At 48.9% G+C, this 19,310-nt stretch overlaps 1 protein-coding gene across 2 annotated transcripts in view; it reads right to left on the bottom strand.

The window, feature by feature from the left end:
* Window positions 1–18,822, bottom strand: part of CRAMP1 (cramped chromatin regulator homolog 1) — a 60,685-nt gene extending 41,863 nt beyond the window's left edge. Inside the window, exons 1-7 of one of the 2 annotated variants that reach the window (XM_073553609.1) lie at window positions 18,609–18,822; window positions 15,472–15,818; window positions 12,044–12,234; window positions 10,268–10,421; window positions 8,695–8,778; window positions 7,402–7,450; window positions 6,849–6,943 (exon numbers count right to left, since the gene is read on the bottom strand). In XM_073553609.1, the coding sequence (XP_073409710.1) occupies window positions 6,849–6,943; window positions 7,402–7,450; window positions 8,695–8,778; window positions 10,268–10,421; window positions 12,044–12,234; window positions 15,472–15,817 (919 nt within the window). In that variant the 5' untranslated portion in view covers window position 15,818; window positions 18,609–18,822. Of the gene's footprint in view, window positions 1–6,848; window positions 6,944–7,401; window positions 7,451–8,694; window positions 8,779–10,267; window positions 10,422–12,043; window positions 12,235–15,471; window positions 15,819–16,850; window positions 17,138–18,608 lie in introns of those variants that run through there. The other variant, XM_073553608.1, reaches the window with a different exon arrangement.
* Window positions 18,823–19,310: the final 488 nt, after the last annotated feature.

Raw genomic sequence — 19,310 nt, 5'->3', positions numbered from 1 at the left:
GAGGGGGATTCTTCTCAGACGATGCTCCTGTCTGCTTAGAGGAGCTTTTATGGCTGGACTGGTCATTTCGTCCCGCACGTTCACTGTCACGTGACTCTTTCTTTTTCTGCTTGACCTGCCGAAGGTCATCCAGGGGCGGCAGAGATGTTTGTCGCTGCTGCCGTCGTTGCTGCTGCTGCTGCCGCCGCTGCCGCTGCTGCTCCTGCTCGCTCTCCATTACTGCTCGCAATAATGTGGCCAAGGCAAGGCACCCTGCCCGGGTCCTGCCTATATACCCCTCCTCCGGACAGCAGTATGCGTGCCGCGCCCCTCCCCCCCTAATAGGGCTCCCTTCCCCAGCTGGCGCCGCACCCGGCCGGAGAGCCGACGCTTATCGGCGTTTGCGATGGGCGCCGCCATCTTGTTTTTCTCTCGCATGCGCAGTGGCGCCGCCGACCCGGAAGCACCTCCTCCGGCCGCCCCCTGACGTCACCGCGACCCCGCCCGACCGGTAGTCACGCGGGACGCCCGGGAGCTTCGGGATACCGCGCTCCCCGGTCGCAGCGTCCCCCGCAGCGCGCCGGCCACCGCACCAGCGCCGCCGGATCCGGGGGCCCCCGGGGGGAAACATACTCACCGGCGGCGGCCTTTATTCTGGAGTCGGACATCCTCCGGACGCCGTTCCCTGCTGACTACGCCACCGCCGTGCTACCCATCCTGGGCCACCGTGGCGTCTTCCAGGGATCCGCACCAGGCCGAGGTAGGAGACCCCCCCGCTACCTGTATCGGCCGGCCGGCCTGGGATCCTGGTCTTCTGTAGGATCCCGTCCCTTCAGGAACAGGAAACCAACTGATGCGTGGGAGAGGTGCCGCCCTTTTTGTATCTGTAGGTTTCCTGTTCCTAAAGGGCGGATCCCCTCTCTCGTGGTGCTGTCATGGGAGTCCGAATAAAAAAGAAATACAGATTTGAAGTCCTAATGAGCATTTTCAACACCGAAAAGCCAAAAAAAAATCTGCAGAAAAAAAGTCAATGTAAGATATAGGGATGTTTGTGTACTCACCGTAAAATCCTTTTCTCTGAGCCAATCATTGGGGGACACAGAGACAGTGGGTGTTATGCTGCTGGCCACTAGGAGGACCCTAAGTAAACCAGAAAAAAAGTTAGCTCCTCCCCTGCAGTATACACCCTCTCGCTGGCTGAGATTTCTCCAGTTCGGTGAAAAAAGCAGTAGGAGCAGAAACAGTCAATAATAACCATAACTAAGTCAAAGCCTAAGAATGCTACAGTGAGCCAATAGGCTAAACAGGGTGGGTGCTGCGTCCCCCAATGATTGGCTCGGAGAAAAGGATTTTACGGTGAGTACACAAAAATCCCTATTTCTCCTACGCCTCATTGGGGGACACAAACAGTGGGACGTCCTAAAGCAGTCCGAGGGTGGGGAGCATACATCTGCTAATACCCCATGTACCACTAAGTCAACAGTGAGGTACTGCCGATTGCAGGCTGCATCCGCAGAGGCCTGAGAATGAATTAGGCAATGTTGGTAAAGGTATGCAGGCTGGATCAAGTCGCAGCCTTGCGGACAGGCCTGAGAATGAAATTGGTAATATTTTGTAAAAAGTATACAGACTGGACCAAGTCGCAGCCTTGCAGACCTGTTCTGCCGAGGCCTGGTGCCGAATGGCCGAAGAGGCGCCCACTGACCAGGTAGAGTGCGCCTTAATCCACAGAGGGACAGGCGCATTACTGATACAGTAGGAGTACTGAATCGCCAGGGGAATCCACCTGGCTAGTGTTGCTTTGACACAGCTAGACCCTTCCTATGCTGCTCTGGAAGCATGAACAGGGCATCTGACTTGTGGAAGGGAGCCGTCCGTGAGATGTACCGTCTCAGCGCCCTAACAACATCCAGGGTGTGGAGGGCCTTCTCAATGTGATGGACTGGTGCCGGACAAAAGGAAAGGCAAAACAATTTCCTCGTTGAGATGTAAAGAGGAGACGAAATTGGGCAGGAAGGACGGGGACGTACTGAGAACTACCTTTTCCTGATGAAAAATTCAGGAACAGAGAACGGCAGGACAGAGCTGCCAATTCCAAAACTCATCTGATTGACGTAATTGCCACTAGAAAGACCACCTTCCAAGAGAGGATGGACAATGACACGTCCTGCGGCGGTTTGAAAGGAGCCTCCTGTAAGGCCCCGAGAACCAGGTGAAGGTCCCATGATTCCAATGGCCTTCTATAAGGAGGCGCAACATGGGAAACTCTCTGAATGAACATCTTGACGTGAAGTTTGGTGGCAATTTTGCGTCGGAAAAGCACTGACAAGGGCAAAATTTGGCCCTTGAGCGAGCTAAGCACGAGGCCTGATTTTAAACCAGATTGAAGGAATTCCAATATGGCCGGAATGGAAAAAACACCAGAGGTGATCGACCATGATCTTTGCACCTTGAAAAAAAGGTTGTCCAGGTGCGGCGATAGATGCACATGGACACAGGCTTCCTAGCACTAATCATGGTGGAAATCACGTCGTGAGAGAACCCAGCCTGTGCTAAAATGCATGATTCAACTGCCACGCCGTCAAAGACAGGGCCCCGGAGTTCTGGTGGTAAATCAGGCCCTGCGAGTGTAGATCCATGCAATCTGGAAGTCACCAGAGGACGTCGGCAACTAGTTGTATTAGTTCTGCATACCATGCTCGGCGCGGCCAATCTGGCGCGACCAGCATCACTGGTACTCCCTCCGCTCTGATCTTCTAAATGACCCTTGGAAGCAAGGGAAGAGAAGGGAAGATGTACGGGAGCCGGAACTAGTGCCATGGCAGAACAAGGGCGTCCGTTCCGATGACGCATGGATCACGCGATCGGGCAATGAACCGAGGAACCTTGTTGTTTAGTCTTGAGGCCATGAGATCCACATCCGGAGTCCCCCAACGATGACAAATCTGTTGAAAGACTTCCGGATGAAGAGACCATTTCCCTGAGGCAATGCCTTGGCGACTGAGAACATCTGCCGGCCAATTTTCTACACTCGGCCCAATGGAGGATGTGACTCGCTTCATGCACGGCCATCCTGCTCCGGGTACCTCCCTGGCGGTTGATATACGCTATAGCCGTGGCGTTGTCGGATTGGATCCTGATGAGACCTGCGAGGAGACGGTGGAAACTCCGTAGAGCTAATCTGATCGCTTGCATCTCCAAAATGTTGATGGGGAGACTGACTCTCGGGTTGACCAATGACCCTGTGCCGTGTGGCGACGAAAGACCGCTCCCCAGCCGAGGAGACTTACGTCTGTGGTTACTACCAACCATCTTACTGGCAGAAAAGACCTCCCTTGATTCAGGGAGGACCTCAGTGTCCACCACCTGAGGGATTGCCTGACCCGCAGGGACAGAGGGATCCAACGGTCCAGGGAGAACGGGTACTTGTCCTAAGCTAACAGCAACACGTGTTGTAAGAGACAGAGGTAGAACTGTGCAAATGGAACTGCTTCCATCGCTGACACCAACTTTCCTAGAACTCTCATGCCGAAATGAATGGAGTGAGAAAACAGTCGCGCTGCCTGTTGTAAGGCTTGGGTCTCTCCTGGAGGGAGAATGACCAAGCCGCGGAGTGTCCAAGATCATCCCTAAAAGGGAAATCTGCTGAACCGGTTTTGGGAAAGACTTTTCAAAGTTCTTTCACCCCAGGCGAGAAAGTGTATTTACTGTTATGCATGGATTCCTCGCAGACTGGAAGGGACGGACCCTTGATGAGCAGGTCGTCCGGATACGGTAACACCACCACTCCCCGAGAGTGGAGAATGGCCATGACAGCCGCCATGACCTTGGTAAAGACCCTGGGGGCGGTGGCGAGTCCGAAAAGCAAGACAACGAACTGGCAGTGTTCCTCGTGAATTGCAAAACGCAGGAACTGCTGGAGGGACGGGCAGATCGGAATGTGAAGGTAAGCGTCCTTGAGGTCGATGGATGCTAGGAACTCCTTTTTCCATGGAAGCGACAACTGATCGGAGAGATTCCATTCGGAATCGACGTACCCTGACAAACTGATTTAACAGTTTGAAATCCAGAATGGGTCACATCATCCCGTCCTTTTTTTTGGAAACACAAAAAGGTTTGAATATAATCTTCTGAACCTTTCGTGATGAGGGACCGGAATGATGACTCCGACCCTTAGCAGACACTGAACAGCCCGAAGGAAGGCTCTTGTCTTTTTCTTGGGGGGAGAGGAAAGGAAAAACTGAGTTGGAGGGGGAGAAGAAAATTCTCTCTTGTATCCGGAGGACACCAGCTCCCTGACCCACTTGTCGTCATTGGGTAGATCTATGAGATCTGGTTCCCCTAGATCCAGAAGCCCTAGGCTGGGTTTCCAAGAGCGGTTAGGTCTGTAAGAGACCTGGGAGCCTCTGTCTCCACGCGGGGACCGACCTGATCCGGAAGAGAAGGTAGAGGAGGACCAACCGGAATTGTTGCAAGATGGAAAACTCGTCTGCTGTTGATTGCGAAACGGCCAAACAGCTTATTGTTGAGGAATTTACTTTTTCCCCCAGTAGTATCAGAAATGAGTTGGTCCAGTTTCTCTCCAAAACAACAACCCGTTTGAAAGGGGAGAGAAGATAACGATCTTTTAGATGTGGCATCCACCCGCCAGCCACGGAGCCATAGGGCTCTTCTAATGGAGACCGCATTAGCGGCAGTTTGAGCCGCGCAATTGGCGGCATCAAAAGAAGCGTCTACTACAAAGTCAGCTGCGTGAACTATCTGCCTGGCGACAGTGGTTGCCTCCAGAGGAAGATTGGTGCCTTGGAAGGAAGTAATCAGAACTTCTGCCCAAGCGGCCATTGCCTTAGTGACCCAAATTGCCGCGAAAGATGGAAAAAGCGCTGCTCCTGAAGCTTCAAAAACTGAACGGGCAAGGTAGTCAATTTGACAATCGGAGGGGTTTCTGACTGGGGAACCCTCAGAAACAGGAGTGTTTTAGAAGCAAGACGCGATACAGGAGGGTCCACCAGAGGGGACTGTAACCAATCGTACATTAGGTCTGGATGAAAAGGATATTTAGCCTGAGCAGACTTTTGCCCTGTGAACCGCTCATGTGGCCGATCCCTATGTTTCTGGATGGCAGGTAAATAACGTGCGCACACGCTAGGTTTTCTTAAATGAGCTAGGGTGTGCTGGACGGGAATATTTTCCTCATCCAACCTCAGAATCCTGTTGACTGAGTCTATAAGAGAATCAAGCGACTCTTGATGAGTTGGGGGATTCTGAGGGGCTGACATGTCAGATTCGAATTCAGAGCCGTGCTCGCTGTGAACCTCAGGAGAGGGCGAGCGAGACACAGGAGTCGCCGATGCTGAGGCGCTGACCGTCCCTTGGACGAGTATGGCCCCTGCTGGAGGCCGGCCGACGCCAGAGCCCTCCTCGGGAGGTAAGGACGCTTTCTGCCTGGGTCAGAGACTCCACCGACCATGACAGGGACGCAGCCCACTCAGGGTTACTAAACGCAGGAGGCCCGTCAGCAGCGGCGGCGAGGGACATTGGAGCGCAGGTCAGGGTGAAGTCCGTGTCGCAGTCCGTGTATAACGGATTGGTCTGTGCACTGGGTAAGGCAGACTTGCAAGTGGTACACACGGTAAGAAATGCAGTGTGCTTTTTAACAGCCCGTTTAGCCTCCTTAGATTGAGGCATAGTGCTCCTGAAAGGGTTAATGGCAGAGTCTGTCTGCAGCTGCAGGGAATGTGCCGTGAAGGGGTTAAGTTTTAATCTGAGGGCAGATGCAGCTTACCCGGTCCTGTGCTGGGTCCCCCTGGGAGGAAAAAAACGGTAGCCATGTGGTGTCACCCGGTATCTTGCTGTCCAGAGCAGGCATAGCGCTCATGAAAGGGTTAACGGCAGCCCCGAGAATAGAACTGCGCGTCTCGTAAGTAATGAGAGGCGCCAAGAGGAGGGGGCGACGACGTTAGCGCGGGCGGCGCTAATTAAATTGCGGCCCAGTAGGCCAGAAAAACTGGGGACTAAATTTTTGGCCTACCCGCAGTAGGCGCCGTGGGTGGAAAGAGGGCGGACTAAATTTTTGACCTTCCCGAGAGCAGAGGGGGCCGCAATGGAGCGCCGCTGAACCGCCGCTGACGTTAAGTCAGCGCTTCTCCCGGGGGGGGCAAGACCCGACCCCATACCTCCACTCCTGTGCTCAGGCAGGTCGTCACTGTCCGGGGTCTTTTTGTCTCATCCTCCGGGCGACGTAGCAGAGCTGGAGGAGGTCTTCTAAGGGTATGCTCAATCGATCCACCCTGAGGTAGGGGGATGGAGAGCTCTGGGGCTGATTCAGGGCATCCGAAAAAGCGCTGCTCAAGTCCTTCTCCATGCACTCCTGTGCTACGTCCTGTTGCGCTTGCCCTCGTATCCGTGGAGTACCGACTGTAAGGGAACCATCGTCAGAGGAATCAGCCCCAATCGTCGCAGGAAAGTGTACGGGGAGGTATACTCCAAGTGCTTGCCTGTTGTTGGTTGGTAGAAAGGAACCGTCCGCCCCTTCACTCCGTTAATTAAAAAATAAAAATTTACAGAAAATTCAAAAATAAAATAAAAACGGTGGGGTCTGAAACCAGACACAAGTGCCTCCTACAGACACTAAGCAAAGAACTGGAGAAATCCCAGCCAGCGAGAGGGTGTATACTGCAGGGGAGGAGCTTACTTTTTTTCTGGTTTACTTCGTGTCCTCCTGGTGGCCAGCAGCATAACACTCCACTGTCTCTGTGTCCCCCAATGAAGCGTAGGAGAAATACAGATTAGCTGCTAAATCTGCATTTATGTCCATTGCTTCGGAGCTTGCGCTTTGATGCACTTTCCATAGACTGTGACATACGTACCCGTCTTTCCTTCAGGATCGCAGAGTTTCTTCAACGCTCTGCACATTGGAGCCTTGATCCGCAAGTTCCTGCCCTTGTAACGCACCGTGGTCGCTCTGTGAAAAAAACAGACAGAGATATTAATCTAAATGAGCTTAGCGATGAGTCGCTCTCTCATGCTGAACTATAAGCCTCAGCATGCCATGACCGCTACCGTGTGATATATTCTAGTCAGTGCCATTCCCGTAAGTGATCAGCGCTGTCGTTCCCAGTACGGCCCAGTGGGAGAACCCAGTAATGTCGGCGCAGTAATCAATGCAGTAGTCCCTTCATTCTCAGGATCAGTTGGGGGACTCGTCCACCTATCGAGAAGTGATGACATATCCTAATGACATACCATCACTTTATGAGACGGGGAAAGTCCTCTGCAGCTTATCAATACACCTGGATTTAATAACGTTTTTGGTGACTGCACACAGATTTCTTCCTCTTTTGATCACCCCCGCAGTTTAGAACTACCATACGAGCACATACGGTCCTCGGGACAAACCGCGCAGACACAGTTCCCACTCACCCCAACTGGATCAGCTCATTCAGCTTGGCTGCATTCTTATCATCCATACCTGCAAAGGCAAAAAAAAACAAAAAACAAAAAAAAAACAGACGTCAATGGAGTCCGAGGCTAAAATGCATCCGGTACTGAAAGACAAGCTATGGTTATTCCCCAGGAAAAGTGCTACAGATCTGTGGTGGTCCGGGCCCTGGAACCACCAGCGCCAGTTCTTGCAAAAGACGGAGTTGTAAGGGTTCAATCATAAGTCTATGGGTCCGTACATCACTCTGTCCACGCACTGGAGACCCCTCTTGTGACCAGTCATCTGCTCATTGGTGGGGGAGACTCAGGACCTGAACCGTCACAGATCTGCAGCAATTTTAGAGAAGAACAGCATAAAAAAATTAAATACCCATTAGATCGATGACGGTCTAGTGTGCAAATATGTATGGGGGATGGGGCAGGAAAAGCCGTAAGCTATCCATGGTGTATCGTTGAAGAGCTAACATTCACACGATAGATGTTATATGGGGACTGGCGGGGGTCCGGTTTCCAATCACGAATAAAGTACTCTGAAATACCCCCAGTAGCGCCAATCATTCTCTATCGGGCTGCCGGAGAGCATTGCAGAGCCACATTCTTGAGATCGGTAGGGGTCCTAGCGTTTAGACCTCCACAATTCCGGAAGTTACCACCTGTCCAGTATATAGGCGATAACTATCAATCTTGGAAATAACTAGAGTGGTGCAAAATGATTTGTGCAGCCCTGGTCCAACATCCAGGCGAGTCTTCCATGGCACCTGGACAAGGGTAGCGCTCTCTTCAGTGACCGGCGTCCTCAATGCTTCTGGCGTTTACTAGAACCCGCAATGTCATGAGATTAGTAAATGCAAGAGGCATCCATGATGCGGACCTTGGAGACGACCACTGCCCTGGAAGTGCAGACTAGATGTCCGACCAGGGCAGCATGTATCCTTCTGCTCAACCTCAAAAGGGAACTATTATTGGATTCAGCCTTCATCTGGGTTGAGGTTTCAAATCTGTTAAATGTGACAAAAATCTAAGACAGAGATTTCCCCACGTCAGAGCAAATAGGGTCCACTGAGCGATACTTGGATCCATGGTATGCTGCGAGTGCAAGCCCTGCGCCGCTATACTACAGATATCCATGCACAAGCCCACCACGCTTTGCTCATGACCGTCACGCGATGTCGCATCTTCTTAAAGACCCGAGTTTTGCTGAACATTATTCCAATGACCCAATAAAAAGTGAACGGCTCAAAGCTAAACTCCAGGCAACAGGATGAAACTTACAGCCACCTATCTTCTTCCGCAGTTCTCCGTAGCAGATGAGGCCGTAAAGCTCCTGCGAGGACTTCTTAAGACCACAAGAAAATACTGCAAGATAAAAGGGGAAAGACTTGTGGTAAGAACAGCAAAAGGAAGTCAGAGAGGACAAAGATCAAGTCATCAAAAAAAATACAATGAAAATAGCAAAATAGATAATGACGTACAAAAGCCATTTTGGGAGCTTCCATAGCAACGGAATTGGTGGACGATTTCTGCTCTGCCGCCAGAATTGAGACGTATATCCCAATAGTTTAGATAATGTGATGGTTTATTCAACACGTTTCGAAGTACAGAGATACCTCTTCTTCAGGGAAGACCACACATTGCATAAACCACCACCTTATTTAAACTCTACTGGGATATACGTCTCAATTCTGTCGGCAGCGTGGAAATCGTCCACCAATTCCTTTTACCTTCTAATGTCCGATGGTCACTTGCTGACCCGTGGATCTGCTGCAGCTGACTCTCTACATTATATGCCGATTTAACAGGTGAATTTAATCTGAGCATAAAGCTTACTCTATTTCTCGGATTAGACTGCACAGCCCTGGTTACTACTGAGCATGTGCATAAAGTGCAGCACAGATTCATTTCCACTAAAAGCCGAGATCAGGAACAGATCAGACATTCATAGGACATTTTATAATGTTCCCAAATTCTTATGAAAATTTACAGCACATCCTGCACCCAATGTATGATATATTATTGGATTCGGTCCATTTTATACCAACTTCACCAAAATGAACACAGACTCAGACTCCACAACTCTGGCCATATGAGAGGGTTTTTTTTGTTTGTTTGGTTTTTTTTTGGGAGGGGGCCTATTGTTATACTGTTTTTTTAAAAAAAAATATTTGGCCTGAGTTTTATTTTTCCGTATGATGAGCTGTCATGTTTATTGCCATCATTTTGGGTGCATACAGGGCTTTTATTGCTCTTTACTGCATTCTTTTTCAGGAGGAAGTGAAAATGGAGGTCAATGGGTGCTATAAAGAAAACCCCACCAGGGGTCACACCACTTAAAGACAGCTATCCGTGATTGAGAGCGGCATTTAATTAAACAGCAGCAATCGAAGCTCCAAACTCTGATGTTAGACACAGCTGGCACCTGCCCTGAATGTCTACAGCGGGCTGAGCTCCTGAGCCTGCTCCATAAACCCGCACTTCTCCATAAGTTGTACTATTCCATCAACGGGACAAAGAGGTTACATGAGTTTTCTGAGGTTTTACATTGATGACTTTTCCTTAGAATAAGCCATTAGTGTGTGAGCAACGAGGGATCACCGCATTTACTACAGCACTGCTGACCATTACTACAGGACATAGCATGGTCCTTACATACCTGACCCCATTAGAAGTTTGAACCTGGCCGGACGGCACTACCAGTATGGAAGACCCCATGGCAGATACTGCAGGAACGTGTCTGCTAGATTTGAGGGGTCCCTGGGATGGGGCCTCTGCCAATCACACATTAATGACCTATTCTATGGAAACGTCCATTTAATAACACTAAGGAGGGGATGAGGGGAGCACTCACCATTGTTAAAATCAATGTATTTGGAGATCTTATGCCACGTTCGGTAGTAGAAGTGCCGCACCTGCTCCTTGTTCTTCACCATGCTGGCCGGTTTGGCTTTCTTCTTGTACTTGAGGGCAATGTTGTTCTGAATGGCTTCAAAATCCTTTCCATGCTGAAGAAATAGGAGTATAAGATAACATTTCTCCAGGTCAAGGAGATGAGTACATTTCAATATGGCAAATTCTAAAAAACAGCATCTGGACATCTTGAGGTGGGTGGGGACCCTATGTAAGTCAGAGGGGAGACTATGTATCAGCAAGTCCCAGTCTGATGGTCAGACACTTCCATTCATCCAAATGATCATGCACAGGGGGTCACAACTTCCCCCAATGATGGTGGCTGATCACACGGGGTCTCTGGATCCAACCACACATCAATCACCCGACTTCATTGCAAGACAGTATCATCACGATCATGACGGTTTAGCTGCTTTAAACGGGTATTCTTACGTTTTGGATCGCTGGAGGTCCAGCTGCCCCGTGTGAGTGGAGCGGTGGATAATCAGGAGAACTGCAGTGTCAATCAATTTTACTGGGACCAGCAGAGAAAGTAGGGATCTGCTGATTGTCAGCACTCCCACAAGAATGAATGGAACGGCAGTGAATATGATCGACCACCACTTCATTCACATGGGGGCTCGGATCCCATGATTGAAGAGGTTCAGCGCCTTAAAGAGGTTTTCCCTTGTCAACAGTCAGTTTTTTTTTTTTGTTTTTTTTATTGAGCAATTTGCTTTACTGACCCTCTCCAGGTCCAGCTCTGAGTTTCTGCCACGGCTTCTGGTGTTTGTTATTATCGGCACCGCTGCAGCCAATCAGTGAGCTCAGCGGGTCTTGTAGACAATTCAAGCAGTGCCACCAAGCTCAGTTATTGGCTGCAGACAATAACAGACACCAGGAGCAGCGGTGGAATCTCAGCACTAGACCTGGGGAGGGTGAGTAAAGCAGACGACAAGTTTTCCAAAATTGTAAAACCCCGTTTACTATTCTTTCTTAGGCAGTAGCACTTCCGACTCCCTGGCTGTGAAATTAACAGAACCCATGGGCGCTGCATCCCTCAGTAGGGGGTCCATCTCCCAACAATCATATAGTGTTAACATAGCGCTGATATGCCTCCACTTTATAAGTTGGGAATACCCTTTAAAAGAGGTTGGAAGGTGAAAATGTGATTGCCTGTCTGCAGGATGGGTGATAACTTGTTGACTCGCAGCGGTCCGACTGCGAGGACCCGCAAAGATTGGCAGAACAAGGCGTTTTATCTCTGTTAGAGCGCAATCAGACGGCTGCACAAATAGGACCGAGATCGAATCGCAGGGCATGGACTGGCCGGCGGCTCTCCGAACTGTAGCATGACAGCTGCATAGAAATACATGGAGCTGTCACACACTGATAGGGAGAGCCACCGGCCAGTCCATGCACTGCGGTCCGATCTCAGACCAATTTATATGTCCACCTCCATCATTCTCTACAAGGCTGCGGAAAAAGCTGAGTGCAGCTTCATAAAGAGTGAACTGAGTGGGCGGTCAAGAGTGCGCACTGCTGCTCCATTCTTACACAAGTATAAAAGTTGCCGAAAGGTGCAAATACCAGCGATCTATACCTTACCGTGGATCACCGATTATACAACTTGTTTTGACCATACAATCCATGTCAGAGAGGCAGCGCAGCATGATGCAACTGGTGAGTAAGCAGAGAGCTGGGAGCGCTCACTCAGCGGAGGGAACTTTGCACTCACCTCATATAAAGCCTCAAAGAAAGTGTTCTTGTCTTCGGTGCTCCAAGACTCCCATTGCCTCCGCACCTTCTTCTTATTACCCTCATCCTTCTCTGCGGCGGACGGAGCAACGTTACGGCCGGATGCTTTTGTAGTGCTGGGAGCCAATGTCGTGGAGCAGCTTGGTGAGGACGGGGTCGCATTGTCCAGCGCTGGAAGCAGAAGCAAACATCACAATTTATAACTTGTAAAATGCTTCCATTCACCTACAGCAAGCAGACATTGTAAAAATAGTTTGAAACCGAAAAGTATATTAGATAGTCAAATCATTTTTCAATGTACAGAAATAGAGTTAAAGAGGTAGAAATAAAAAAGAGTAAACTTTGACCAAAAGTTTCCAATTTTGCCCGGGTAATGGGGCAACTGATAGTTCAGGGTCCTGTGCACCTTGGGAAAAAATAAAACAAAAAACCTACAGCCAGGAATTTTCAACACCAATCCAGATGGTGAATAGAAGGCGACGAGAAAAACAAGACGAAATCGCCCCGATTGTGGACCCTCGCCTCAGTATGCGGCAACGATATAGGGAAGGAGGCATCATCCCACCATAGCACATAAAGACGGCTCCACGCTCCTATGGAGAATGCTGCACCGGGAGGACGTCTCTCACGTGTGCTATTAACTTGTACCAGTACAGAACAGGAGGGACTGCAGCATGAAGTCACAGAGTATTAATAGACTGGAAATCGAACGTCGTGAGCGCACACAATCAGCCCCGGCAGCCGCCTCCACACAACGTGCCACTCACAACCCGAGTCGTGCCAGTAGTACATCACTCATCCGTCAACTCTTCCATAACCCCAACCTGAGAACCTCCAGAGCCGGAATCATGGACGTCCCTTACACAGCTTGTATGTGCCCCCTGTGCCCAAGGCATCTGACGACTTAGCTGTTCAGCGGTTTCTTGTGCCAACAACAGATGATGCCGGACTGTGGAAATAACTGGTTTCCTCTAACGTGTGGCCTCCTCCATTGTCAGCAGTATGGCCACACAAACATTGGCCGAAGTCACCGATTTCAGCAGGACTGCCGGACCAGCCAAAAACAAAAAAAAAAATATGAAAAGATTGGGCATGTTGAATTTCAAAATTCCCATCCTTTTATTTTCACAATGGAGATATTTCTATGCCGGAGCGAATTATGCCCGTCTCCCTGTTAAAAACAAGTGCATGCTCAGCTGAATCGAGCGTGAGTGTGCATCGGGAAACACTCATTAATCTGACAACTAATCTCCGCACAACTCAGCAGAGCAGGCATGCTGTCTTAATAGTACAAGTGAGAAAAGCGGCTACCGGACGCCCCTGACACAGAATTCAGAGGGGTAAAATGGCTCATATATAGAAATGGCCAGTGATTAGCGCAGCCGTGGACTCGTCATCCGTGGGTGGCAGCCGGTCTTCACATTTGCAACCGTCTCTAACGCCTATTAGGTCCACGGCACCATGCTGTCACAGGGAAATCGAAGTGGCAGGGACTAGTAAGTGCCAGAGGCCCCCAGAAGCGAAGACCACCTGCCACGCAGGAGCAGACAGGACGCTGGACCAGGGGAGCGCAAATTGAGCCGCTGATCTGCACTCGCATTGCGAGAATGAAGTTTAAAGACTTTATATAGGACTCCACTAATCTGGGGACCGAGTAGGGATCCGTCAGGGAAGTTTCCATCACACCGGAAACTTCTGCCCATTATTATAAAGTTGTACGGGTGCTACAATGTGAAGGCAGAGAAGGAGAACATCACACCATTGCGTCATCCCAGGCGGGGCGCGTTACTAATCCACTACACCTACCCGATTCATGACTCCACCTGTTTCAACGCGTTTCTCCCCATTTCCTCTAAAAGTGAAGCTTTCCTACAGTATAGAGATCGGGATACGAGTCCCACCTGTTACTCAAATGCCCTGACCGGGGATTTCTTGCATTTACGTACAGTTTACTAAATGTGAATAGGGTCACACGTAAGGTCTGTATACGGTCTACACCAGCTGTGATTGGCTACAGCGGTCACATCATCGTGTCAGGAAGTCATTGTTGGAGCAGGAAATACAGAGACCAGCAGGAGACCGGGAATTGCTGGAACTAAAGCGGTGGGGGATATGTAACATAACCACTATTTTATAACGTGACATAATGATATGCAATCCCCAGGAGGACCAGTGCCAACACAACTGGAATGGAAGCGGTAATGATTATAGGTGTTATTTAACTGGGGGGGGGGAATAGGGATTGAGAGGGGGTTGTCCGAGCAGTGGATACCCCCTTTAATTTACTACCAATGCCTAGGATAGGCAATGACTTATTTTTGGGACTAACCACACACTGAAAGCAAATGCTGTGGATTTTCACGTTGAAAATCCACCATGAATGTATGAACGAGACTAGAACTGAACACGTCCAATATGTTGTGGTACATTCCCTTTAAGGATATTAACCTGCGCTGCTGATTATTAAAATCCACAGCGTGTCAATTTCAGAAGCGGATTTTACTAGCTGATTTCACCCTTTTCAATGTCGAGGGGGTTCTATCCGCATGAGAATCTGCGGCCTTAACCAAATATATTTACATTTTCTCTTCATTGTTTAGTAAACAAATATTTATTATTCCAATTCTGTTTATTATTATTCTTCACTCATCACAGGAAACAAAAATGATACAGCACATAGCAGGCGTGGTGAAAACTAAGGTGTACCTGACTTCAGCTATTATTAGGGGAACATACAATTTTTTTTTAAATTAAGTACCACATATTTATAGATAGTTAAAAAAAAAAATAGGTATTGAATTTGAGCCTGATGTCATTTAAAAAAAAAAAAAAAAAAAAAAAAAAAGGATAAAATTTTAAACATTAAATATATTTTATGCCAACAGGTGGCGCTGTTGTCGAGTCTTGGCGCTTACGTAGTGCCCTCCCTTATGTAGTGATTCCCAAAGATCAGGTCTAAAGGGACACATGCAAGAGGCAGAGATTCCTGTGCTCTGATGTACCCCCGATTGAAAATGTGACCACGGCCACCTCTTTTGCATTATTGCGCCACGTTCATTTAATAGCAACATCCAAATGGACAATACTGAGTCTCCCCGTCAACCTCTTGCATTAAAAAATGCTCTTGTGTATTAACGGTTTGCATTATATGTGGAAAATACTAATTGCAGAAGGTTATCAGGTCCTGGACGGCAAAAAAATAAATAAAAAAATTGCACAAAAATTTAAAAAAAAAAACAACCTTATTAATGCCCCTTAATAGTGAAGACGCGCAGAGCAGAGGCGACTTGAAAACACCAAAATATATAAATTACGCAAAATTGTTACCAGTGCCCCCTATTCTGAAAAAGGGGAAAAGCTTGAACCCCAAAGAATTAATGCAGGGGACAAACAGTTTTGCAGGTATACCTTTGCTCTTGGCACCGGGTGCCCTTCCATTGCCACCCGAATCCTTCCTCTGCCTCTTGCTGTGCGGGCGGACACTGGACCTCAGGAAATGGTGTTGATCCTGCTGGACCTTAGAAGGCTGCTGCTCGGGAGTGGCGGCCTCTGGGGGATCCTTATCGGGGGTCTCGGAGATGAGTAGATCCCCTTCTGTCTTTGCTTTATCTTCCTCCTCTCCTGACGCCACCACCGCCGTTGCCGCCACCACCACCGCTGCCTCCTCCGCTGCGGCAGCTTCTTCCTCCTCTTCAGCCTCTGGTGTCCTCTTGTTTGGTTTGTTCTCCTCTCCGCTCTTCAGCTTCACTGTCATCCTGAAATTAGAAAAAAAAAAAAAAGTTAAAATGAAATGAAATTTTTTTTTTTTTGGGGGGGGGGGGGTACTATATAAAAAAGGTTCCTATCTCTTTAAAAAATTGATCCCAAAACCCCAGTTGTTTAATAAGTGGTGCCTATTGGAAATGAAAAGGTTAAGAAAAATAAAAACACAAAACCATAAAAATTATAATTATTAAACACATATATTGGGTGGGGAAATTAAAAAGAAAAAAAATATATATATATATATATACACGTATATTTTTCACGCTATCGATTTGGGAATAAACCACTAAACATAAGGGGGCTGTGATACAGAGAATGATGGCTTCTCCTGTTCTGAATTCCGGCCAAAATTTTCGGTAAGAAAAAAAAAAAAAAAAAAAATAATAAATATTTTAAAAAAAAAAATTATTAATTTGTTAAAAATATCCCAACAGTGGGATGGGATCGTCCCCGATGGCCCGGCCGGGGTCGGATGGCTCATGGCTGGTTGTGCCCTGTGTATAACCCATGCCCTTGTTTACTTTGGGGGTAGATTTTAATACAGGGCTTCTTTAACCCCTTTCTTCCCAGAAGGTACAGCTTAGAGGGGAGTCAGTGACCCCCAAAAAAACCAAAATCCCAGTTGCAAGAAATAAGTTGTAGAGAGAAGGAGAAACAGAGACAGAGAGAAGAAATCCAGAACAACATGGCCGCCATTGTTAGTGACAAATCCTCTTCCACTGTCCCGACTGCACAGCCCGGGCTGGATGCCCTGTGCCCCGGCGGGGAAGGGGCTGTGTGCCCGGGGGAGGGTGCCCGGGGTGCCAGGCTCGGGTGCCGGGCTCCGGGGCAGCTGGAGGCGGCGGGAGAGGACGATGATCGCCGCTGGTTTTGTTGTTGAGCACGAGAGCGCCCGACATGATGATCAGCAGCCGCCGCCGCCGCGCTCGCCCACTACACAGCCTCCAAAAAGTGATGTCGGGCGGCCGATCCGCGCCCAGCCCGGGGTCCCCGGCACCCCGGAGGCTCCTCTACCCCCTCACCATGGCTCCGGGCTCCTGCTCGCCTCGGTCCGCCCGGGATCGCTCATGGTAGCGGCGGAGGTGCCGTGCGCTCTCGTCCTCTGCGCCTCGTCTTTCTGCTGCTGCTGCTGCTCAGAACGCTGGAGACTCCACCAAATGCTGCAGCCAGGCGCGGAGGGGACCCCTCCTTCAACACCCCAAAACTCCAGATCTGTACCTCGTACGGACTCGCAACCGGCGGCAAATAAAAGCTGAGACTCTCCCCTTCCAGATGCATATCTCGCTCTCCCCATCGGGGCTAAGAAATTTAAATAAAACGATGCCAAACTTGGGGCACAATCATGGGGCGTTGTTGGGAGCTGAACTTTGCTTTGCTACGTCATCAGCTTGGGCAGCAGTTTTATATACATCTAGCTTTTTATTTTTACACCCCCCACCCCCAAATAATAATAATACCCCATCACATCTCCACATACAGAAAGCACAAGATGTGAAGCCAGAAACTGGTTTAGCAGCATTTAGTGTCCTATGGGGCAACACAGGCACCAAAGCAAGATGGATCCAGCCTGATGGGAAACAACCACCTGGGGAGGGGGCACGGGATATTAAGGAAGGGAGGGGGAACCACACTAATCAAAAGTAACTCTGGAGATAAAAAACATTTATTATGGGGAGAGGAATAGAAAAAAAATAAGGATTTGTTACAAAGGAAAGCTGCTGGGAAACTCTCAGCATGATCTGATGGGGGAGGAGGAGACCCGGATTATTGATTAATATTTATATATATATATATATATATATATCTTGGCTAGAGATATACAATGATAGGATATGGAGAGCTGATACATAGGTGCAGTTCAACAGCAGACAGTGCAACATTGTGGAGTATTAGTGATACATTAGGGAGTCAATAGAAGTATTAGCAATACATTAGGGAGTCACTAATGTGCCAACATGCAATGTCTCATTCTACAATAGCACTATTATCTCACTGTGCAATGTATACAACCTGCAATATACAATGTTTCACTAATGGGTCACCACTCTACAGTGTCTCATTCTACAATATACAATGTGTCACCACTATACAGTGTCTCACTACACAAATATTCTACAATAGTTCACTATACAATGCACCAGTCTACAATATACAATGTTTCACTAATGTGTCACCACTATACAGTGTCTCATTCTACAATGCATCACTATTACTTCACTATACCATGTACCAATATTGATTAATGACACAAATACAGTTCCAGCCTATGGGGCGATGCTTCCAAGGAAATGACAACATTCAAGATAGCAAATCTCTCACTGTCCGTCTACTGCATCAGGGCAGGTATACAGTACATACTGACACTCCATGATGCCAATAGCATGTGACTGCAGAACAATGCAGCCACCAGACAGCTGCTGCTCTCAGACCCGTCTCCTCTGTAGACAGAAGCCTCCTAGGATCAGGCCATGTACCGGGAGACACTCAATGCCTGAAGGGGGTGATGGTCGGGATAGTTAGGAAGCTTCTAGTAACAACTAGGGGGGACATGACCCTTCCTGATCTGACTGACATGCCACAGCTGGGTAAATACTAATTAATCCCCATACCACCACCACTACCTCGATTTAGGTGCTGGAGGACTACAACTCCCAGCATGTCTGTCACTGCACAATATATGTGAGATCAAGAATAAAAAAAAGAAAAATTAAAGTGCCTTCTGGGAGTTGTAGTTCTACACAAATAGCCTATGCAGTGATGACTGCTACCTTGCCCCTTACCTGATGCATGAAGGAGGATGGGAGGGCCTGATGCGGCTCGCAGCCCAAGCACCATGGGCCTACGAGATACAAGGAGCGGATAAATCCCAGCAGACAACCAGCTGTCAATAACCCCAGCTGCCATCCACAGGGCCCGACCCAAAGCTCCAATGGATACTGGTGCCGACCTTCCTCCGCCAAGCTCGCGTCCGCATCTGACAACAACCCGCGCCAAGCCAGCCTGCCAAAACACGCCACGCCCCTCGCAACCCAAACAAACGCTCCCATTGGTCATCAATTCCTGGAAAGGAGGAGCTAAAAGAGGAGAGACCAATCACAAGCCACAACGACAAGCAGCGCTGGGAGTCATGGGCATAGAGGGCCGAGTTTAATGATGTCAATGGCGAGAGGAAGAGCTTTCCGATTGGCTGGCTGGCGTAACCAATGGGAGAATCAGTTTTAAATATGTAAACTAAGAGTTAGCGGATTTGTTCTGTAAAGCTTTATGCCATTGGCTTGGGAGACTGTGAGTGATGTGGTGGGCGTGCCGGAAGTGGTAGTCACTGATGGAGGAGCTTTGGATGGGTGGAGTGTTGTGGAACTACAAGTCCCAGCAATCTTTGCTCTATAAGACCTTTATTGTGCTACTATTAGTGTCTGCCACTGAATTGTGTGTCGTAGGTCACTGGGAATCCCAGGGTGTGGCAGCAACATGACAACTGT

This window comes from Dendrobates tinctorius, unplaced genomic scaffold (assembly GCF_039654945.1).
Source record: "Dendrobates tinctorius isolate UK_male_01 unplaced genomic scaffold, ASM3965494v1 ptg000202l, whole genome shotgun sequence".
Classification (NCBI taxonomy): domain Eukaryota; kingdom Metazoa; phylum Chordata; class Amphibia; order Anura; family Dendrobatidae; genus Dendrobates; species Dendrobates tinctorius.
This window is presented reverse-complemented; position numbering and strand designations above follow the sequence as displayed.